At 57.5% G+C, this 7421-nt stretch overlaps 1 protein-coding gene across 1 annotated transcript; it reads right to left on the bottom strand.

Moving 5' to 3' along the window:
• Window positions 1-4252: 4252 nt before the first annotated feature.
• Window positions 4253-6980, bottom strand: MESP2 (mesoderm posterior bHLH transcription factor 2). The gene is made up of 2 exons (XM_072737283.1): window positions 6117-6980; window positions 4253-5263 (listed from the first exon to the last, which is right to left on the bottom strand). Exons 1-2 carry the CDS (start codon window positions 6978-6980, stop codon window positions 4994-4996), a joined length of 1134 nt encoding a protein of 377 aa, XP_072593384.1. The 3' UTR covers window positions 4253-4993.
• Window positions 6981-7421: the final 441 nt, after the last annotated feature.

The raw sequence follows: 7421 nt of genomic DNA, 5'->3' as shown, positions 1-7421 counted from the left end.
TCTTCATTTCATCCATAATCAATGGCAGGCTGGAGACCTGGGTGCTTGGGAACTATGGGGGGAGGGGCCCTAGGCCACTGGACACGATGGTTCTGATGGTGGTGTGGGGAGAGCTGGGGCTTGGTGCCAGGTCCAGAGCAGGTCCTGACAGTGAAGGGAGTGTTTTTTTCAGAAAGCAGAAGTTTCCATAGTTCCAGACACTGGGGTCAGCACCTGTCCTAACATGAGGGAAGGGAGCAGGGTGCTGACTGGGCTCCTCTTCTTGTGTCGCAGCCAGCACATGTGGGACAGTGAGAAGGGGCTTGGAGTGAGGACAGAAAGCTCTGGGACCCAGGTCTGGTCTGACCATTCACTGGCCAAAGGCATGTCCCATCTCCTCTCCAGGATCCATGGTGGCAGGTGGGATATCAGTCTGTAAAGTGGCTGTTTTCACGAGTAGCATGCAGAAAAAGGCAGATGCCCCCCAGATCACTTGGGGCAGCTGGTGGTCAGTGTCTATTCTGAGGAGGAGGTCTGGGCCCCTATGGCTCCATGGCCCCCATTAGCCTTGGTGGAAGTTTCGTGGCAATTGGAGCCAGGTTGTTGGAAGCTCACCTTGCCCTCAGCCCCACAGGGCCCAGCTGAGCACCCCAGGCCGGTGGAGAGAACATGGGAGGTAACAGATCACAGTGCTCTTTGGGGGTCTCCTCCAAGTGAGTCACTGGGGCTGGAGTCATAGAGAGCAGGGGGCCTGGTTTCAGATCACAGCTTGGCCAGTTTCTTGGGCAAGTGACGCAAACCCATGGGCTTTTGTTTCTGCATCTGCACAATAAAAATAATGGATCAGAGGGTTGGGGTGTGGATCTAAGGAGAGTCACATATCGGGCTATCTGGTGCACTGCCCCGCACGAGGAGGAAATCTGGGTGTTGTTACCCCTAGTCCTGCCTCCTGGCCTCCCCTCTCTCCTCACAGCCTCTGTTCCCTCTTGGGTGAAGTGGGGGTGGGGCTGGGCCAGGAAGGCTCCTCAGCAGCAATTGCAGTCCCTACATCAAAGGCGGGGCAGTCCAAGGAGTGAGACCAGCCCAGGTTATGGGGTGGGATCTCTCCACCAATCAGGAGGCTTCCCTCGGCCTAGCCCCTGTGAGCCAGCCCTTCCTGTCGCCAGTACCCAGCAGCCATGGCTGGCACTTAACCTTCTGGGGATCAGAGGGCAGGCCCCCTCAGGAGGTCCTGCTGGGGGAGGGGCTGGCCCCCCCAGGGTCCCTGGGAGAGAGCTGACCTCCAAGGAGAAGAGTCTGCAGGGATCCTCATCTTGGTGCCTGGCACTGGGCCAAGTGTTTATGCGCATTATCTCATTTGGGTCTCAACACGCCCAGGAGATAAGGATTGTTTTTATCTCAGGTTTGCAGATAAGGAAACTGAGGCGCAGGGAGTTTAACTCAGTAGAGCTAGAATGAGAAGCAGGCTCTTGAGCTGGGGCAGAGCGGCCGAAGCCCTCCATTTGGAGCTGGGGCGAGGTCTGTGGCATCCACATGTTGTGTGCTCCCCACCACCTGACAGCTTCCGAGGCTGGCATCCCAAATGCCCTGTGTGTCTGGAGGAAATCGGGTCCTGAGAATACAGTGAGGGTGCACAGAGCCAGAGACCCGCCTGCAGAACCATGGTCAAGGTCACACACAGAGCAGAGGCCTGTGGACTAGAATTCAGGCTGCTTGTCCCTGCCCAGCACTCTGCAGGGGGTTGACCACTCAGGGCCAGCAGGGAAGGAAGACCCTGGGGAAGGGCAAGAAGCCGCTGGTGTGGGAATGTCTCCTCCCTCTTCCCCAGGAGGCTCCTCAGGAGGCATGTTCTCTATGCAACAGGGTCGTGAAAGGATGTCCAAAGTATTACAGATGATGATGGAGGCAGGGGTGGAGGGTGTCCCCAGGAAGGAGTGGAAAGATCAGTCACCAGGCATCAGCCCCTCTCCCTCTCCTGCCAGGCACTTAGCAGCAGGCAAGCACAGCAGGGGTGAGGCCACGGATGGATGGAGGCGAGGGGCTACTGCTCCTGAGAGGTGGGCCTGAGTTTTCCCTTGCAGAGGCTGAGGACAGGGCTGGGAGATGGGCCCAAGTCCCCTGGGCTCTGTACCCCCATTCCAGCAGCACCTCAGGTGTCTCCCAGGCAACTCTAGCTGGTGGCCTCTCACCTCTGCCTCTTCAGGGGAACTGGGGGAGCTGGGAAAAGACGGCTGCTGGCTGCCGAATTGCAGACGCTCCAAATGCTGCTGGAGGAGGCCAGTGCTCTGTGGGGCTCCACTCCCGCCCTCAGGAGGGAGGACCTGGCCTTGGAGCTGGAAGGGCATGGCCATCTGTGCCTGGACCAGGGAGTATCCCCCTCTGTCCCTATGAGGACTAACTCCAGATCTGTGCGAACCAAAGGAAAAGATGGGCAGTTGTTTAATTCTGCCTTTGGTGCAGCTGCTATGAGACCATGGAGCCAAGACCTTGGGTCTTCTAGGGAAGGAGGGAACACTGGACAGGGAGTCAGGGGCCTGACATCCCTACCTAGCTGGGGGGCTGGGGAAAGTTGCTCCTCTCCCTGGGCTTGTTTCATCAGCTATAAAATGAAGGAGTGAAGACTATCCATTGAAACCAAATCTGGGAAGGATTTTCTTAAAGCCCCAGGCTCCTAAGTCCCAGCTGAATGCACTGAATCATGCTCTCAGGGTGGGCCCCTAGAACCAGGTGTCTCAGCATGCAGTCAGGTTAGGCACCCACCAGGCCACACCATCTCCCACCATTCAGCAATTACTATGTGCCAAGCCCAAGAACCCTGAGATATAGGGCCTGTTACTGTCCCCATTTCATAGCTGAGAAAACTGAGGCTTGGGCAGGTTTCATAGTTTTCCCAGTTATACGGAGAGTTAGAGCTGAGTGGAACGCACACCCAGGTCAGGCCCCTGTAACCATCTCCTCACTGTGTGAGGTCTTCTCATCCTCCCACCTGTGGCTGGCAGACCCCAGGGACAGGAGCCCTTGGGGTAAGAACCAGAACCCTAGAAGGCTAGGGGAAGAAGCTACCTCAGTGGGCACCTAAACTAGTTCTTCTTTTAGGAGATGGAGTAACTGAGGCACAGAGGAGTGACTTGCTTGATGATGTCAGCGGGTACATCATCGGGTCGGATGGCTGGCCTGCGTGCAGCTGAGAGCTCAAGCAGCTTGTGCTCTGGTCTTCCTCCCTCCGCTTCTGTCGCCCTGCACTATGGCCTCCCCACCCGGCTCCATTTCTGCCAAGCAGCCCAAGGGACCACCCGTGCCTCTGACCCAATTCCTTCCACTTTCCCCGCCTTCACTGCCTTCCCAGCACCCAAGAAAGAGGCCAGACAGGATCCCCATAACCTATGAGCTCCTTTTCTGACTCTATTCATCACCTCTGTCAACTCTGGACATGTGGTTTCTTCTGCCGGGGTCACTCCCCACTCGCCTGCTTGGCAAACATCCCTCACTGCCCATCCCCTATATCCTGCGATTCTCCCCTACTTGGGTCAGTATATGCAGAATGAGGTTGTTACCACTTTTGGCGCCCAAGCCCACAGTGGCCTTGATTAATGGATCTTGGGTGGCATTCTTTCAAGATTCTGGAGGTGCCTCTTATTTTTACTTAAAGCAGCATACATCAGAACAGCAGCAGTAACATGGATCAGGTAACTCAAGAAAGAGGTGTCAACCCTGTTTCCCACCACGCTGTAGCATTCTCTCTGGTCCCTAAGTACTGTATGTAAACTCACATCCTCAACTTGGGCCCTGACCGCTCACTTTCCTCTAATCTGCCCTGCTAGCTGGGGAATGTTGTCTCTCCAGGACCTCACATCAGGTATTATGGGCTGACCTGTGTTCCCCCAACATCCATGGTGAAAGTCTAAGCCCCAGGACCTCATAATGTGAATGTATTCAGAGATAGTGCCTGCGAAGAGGTAATTAAGGTAAAATAAAGTCATATGCGTAGGCCCTAACCCAGTATGACTAGTGGCCTTAACCAGAAGTGATTAAGCCAGGTGCAAAGACCGCAGGGTAATTATGTGAGGGCACAGAGAGAAGGTGGCCATCTGCAAGCCAAGGAGAGAGGCTTCAGAGGAAACCAACCCTGCTGACACTGAGCTTGGGCTTTTAGCCTCCTGAACTGTGAGAAAATTATACTTCTGTTCTTCAAGCCACCTGATGTACGCTCTTCTCTTATGGCAACCCTAGAAATAAATACACTGGCCCTAGCTTATACAAGCTAACCACCTCATTTCTTTTTTTATTATCATTTTTTTAAAATCACTTTTATATAACTGTGAAAGAGCCCTCCGGGTCAGTGGGAATGTACTCAAAAGAATGGACAACATAGTGGTGATGGGTCGGAGGCAAGTGAACAGGCCCAAATGTTAACCCCCTGTGTGACCCTGCCCAGCAGGCCAGGTGGAGCCCCTGGAGATAAAGACTTGTCAAAGTGGCAAGTGAGGGCACACACCAACCTCAGGAGGCCTAGTCCCAGGGTGAGGAAGAGCAGCATGACTGTTCCCTGTGGGATGGGAACATTCTTCCTTTTCCAGAGGCAATAAAAACCAAGGTTGATAGAAGAAAAACAGACCAAATAAAAATTTTTGTTGTTGTTTAAGAAGTACAAAATCTAAGCATACAGGCTTCTCTCCCCGCTCACCCACCCCCTCACCGACTCCCCCCACAATCCCAGCCTGGCCAACTCTGTGGTCAAGCAGCCACCACCTTCCTGAGGCTCAGGCAGTGCCCTGCAGAGCACTGGTCATTCTGGGGGATGTCCAGGACGTGGAGGACACTACCCCAGTCCTGATTCCAGCCAGGGAGGCCACCCACTATGTTTCAAACACTGCCTCTGTGAGAGACATCACTTGGAAAAGAGATTGTTGGCTTAAAAAAAAAAAAAGCTTGAAGATCACAGCAAGTAGCAAATGAGGAGGGCACTTCATACGAAAGGCCCGATTCCTGGCTGACAAGGCAACAGGCAAGGCCATTAGTAGAAGATGCCCAGGTGGGCCCCTTCCAAATCTTCTTGCCAAAGTTCAGGGCAGCCACTGAGCTGCAGGCCTGAGCTCTGGGAAGGGCTTTCATCACTGAGCTGGAAGGCAGGGCCTGGTCCCTGGTTCTCTGAGCTGGGGAGCACCTCTACACTGTGGCTCCAGCATCCCCATTGGGTCTGAGGCTGGAGTCTCTGGCATGCTGGGCGGGACAGGAGGGGTGGGGTTTCTGGCAACAGACAGGACTCTGGAGACACTGAGATACCCTGCAAGAGAGACAAAAGCAGCTGATTAGCAGGCCACTGCCTGATGCCCTGAGACCTTGACCCTGGATGCTCCCTGGAACGTGGCTGGCAGCTTCGGACAGCCCTGGTGCCGTGGATGCAGTGAAGCAAAGTGGTGAAGAACACTGGCTCTGGAGATACACTCCAGGGGTTCAAATCTCACCTCTGCTACTAATTAGGTTTAAGAATTCAATCTCTTTTATTCAGTTTTCTCATCTGTAAAATGGGGGTGATGATGACAATACCTATTCCACAGTTGTTGGGCTGGCTGAGTTAATACATGTACAGTGTCAAGAAGGTGTTGGGCAAACAGCAAGCAATAAATTTTGGTTATTAATATGCTCTTTTATGGACTATGATTCATTCACTCATGGGCCTCATGAACAAATGAAGCTTGAAGGAAAGAGGAAGGTCAGTCACCAGCTCCAAACCAGTCTACCCTGGAAGTTCCCACCCCTGGGGCCGCCGGGCTCCCTCTCCCCAAACCTTAATGGAGCACTTGGGAGCGAATCCCCAATGGCTCTTACTACTTTTCATTTTGCTTCTGGAGCAAGTCCAAGGATTCCCTCTTTAACTTGGCTGTCAAGTTTTCTAGGTCCAGGTGGTGGTGGCCTTAACGACCCAGGGCCCGCCACACCTCTTTCCCCAAGGAGGTAAGGGTCCTCTCCATACTCTCTTCAGCTTCTCTCTACCTCTCATTGGGTTGTTGGATTAGATAAACTGGGATAGAAAAAGCCTGTGATTCCCTGCAGACTAGAGCCTACCCACCCTTGCCATTTCCAAAGGAACCTGGGGACCATCCCGGGGGAAGCAGCACCCTAACATGCGCGCGTACCTGGTATACTACAGCCAGCTCGGGGGCCGCGGGGGGCGGCGTCCAGGGCGTGGCCTGGTTCCTCGGTTCTGGGGACGTCTGAGTTCCGGAACAGGCCTGGGGCGGTGTCCAAAGGGCAGCGTCGCGGGCTCTCCCTTGGGGGAGTTGCGGGGGCGACTGCATCGCAGGGCAGTAAGGGGGTGTAACCCAGGGATCCACGTCCGGCACCCCGCTCCCCAGGCGCTCGGGCGCCACTAGCGCTCCGGGACGGGCCGGCGGGGACCCCCAGGGCGCCGCGGAGCCCAGGCCCCCCGGGGCGCGCGCCTGCACCTGCACCTGCACCGGCGTCTGCGTCTGCGCCTGCGCGGGGCCGCCGCCGCCGCCGTCGGGGCAGAGCTGGCAGCACGGAGGCGCCGCCGCGTCGCCACGCCGCCGCCGCCGGCGCTGCAGGCTCTCCTCGCTGAGGCCCAGCACGGCCGACAGGTGGCCGATGTAGCGGATGGCCAGGCGCAGCGTCTCGATCTTGGTGAGGCTCTGGCCGGCGGGCGCCACGGACGGCGGCAGAAAGCGGCGCAGCTCGTGCAGGGCGCGGGCGAGCGTGCGCATGCGCAGCTTCTCGCGCTCGCTGGCGCTCTGCCGCGGGCCGCCGGCCGCTGCGCTGCGGGCTCGTGCGGGCGCCGTCGGGGCGGCCTCTGCGGCACGGACGCTGCGGGCCGGGGGCGCGGGCTGCGAGGGGCCGCGGGCGCCGTCGCAGGGGCACGAGCCCGACGAATCCGAGGAGGAGGCCGGGGACGTGGAGTCGGGGTGGCCGGCCCAGCCCCAGCCCCGGGGTGAGGCCCAGTGGTCGTGGCCCAGAAGGCCGCGCAGAGGAGGAGACTGGGCCATGGCCGGGGCCGCCGAGGGCTCTGGGAGGCTGAGCCGGCCACCTCCAGGCCTGAGCTTTTATCTGGCCCGAAGGTGAGAGGTGGCCCCCTGCCAGGTTACAGAGAGGTGTCAAAACCCACAGAGCCCAGGGAAGGCCTGGGCAGGGGGGCCTTGGGAAAGCGGGCCCATTTGCGGAGGTGTGGATTCTGACTCCTCGGGGGCTCTAATGGAGGCCCCTGCCGCCCGCGAGGTGTGGGAGGGACAATTCGCATCTGGCTGGAGCTGCGAAGCTTCTCACCGAGTTCCCACCCGCCCGGGCTCGTGGCGTGGTGAGTGCCCAGGAGCCCGACAGTGGTGGGCAGTGCCATGGTCTGGGGACGGCCGGGCTGGCCCTCGTGTGACATGTGGACCCGCGCAAAGAGAGGCTGCCTCTCTCACCCCCAGCGACTTCCCCTCACTGTC

Source organism: Vulpes vulpes, chromosome 14, assembly GCF_048418805.1.
Source record: "Vulpes vulpes isolate BD-2025 chromosome 14, VulVul3, whole genome shotgun sequence".
Lineage (NCBI taxonomy): Eukaryota > Metazoa > Chordata > Mammalia > Carnivora > Canidae > Vulpes > Vulpes vulpes.
The sequence above is the reverse complement of the archived record's forward strand: the minus strand, read 5'-3'. Positions and strand labels throughout refer to the sequence as shown.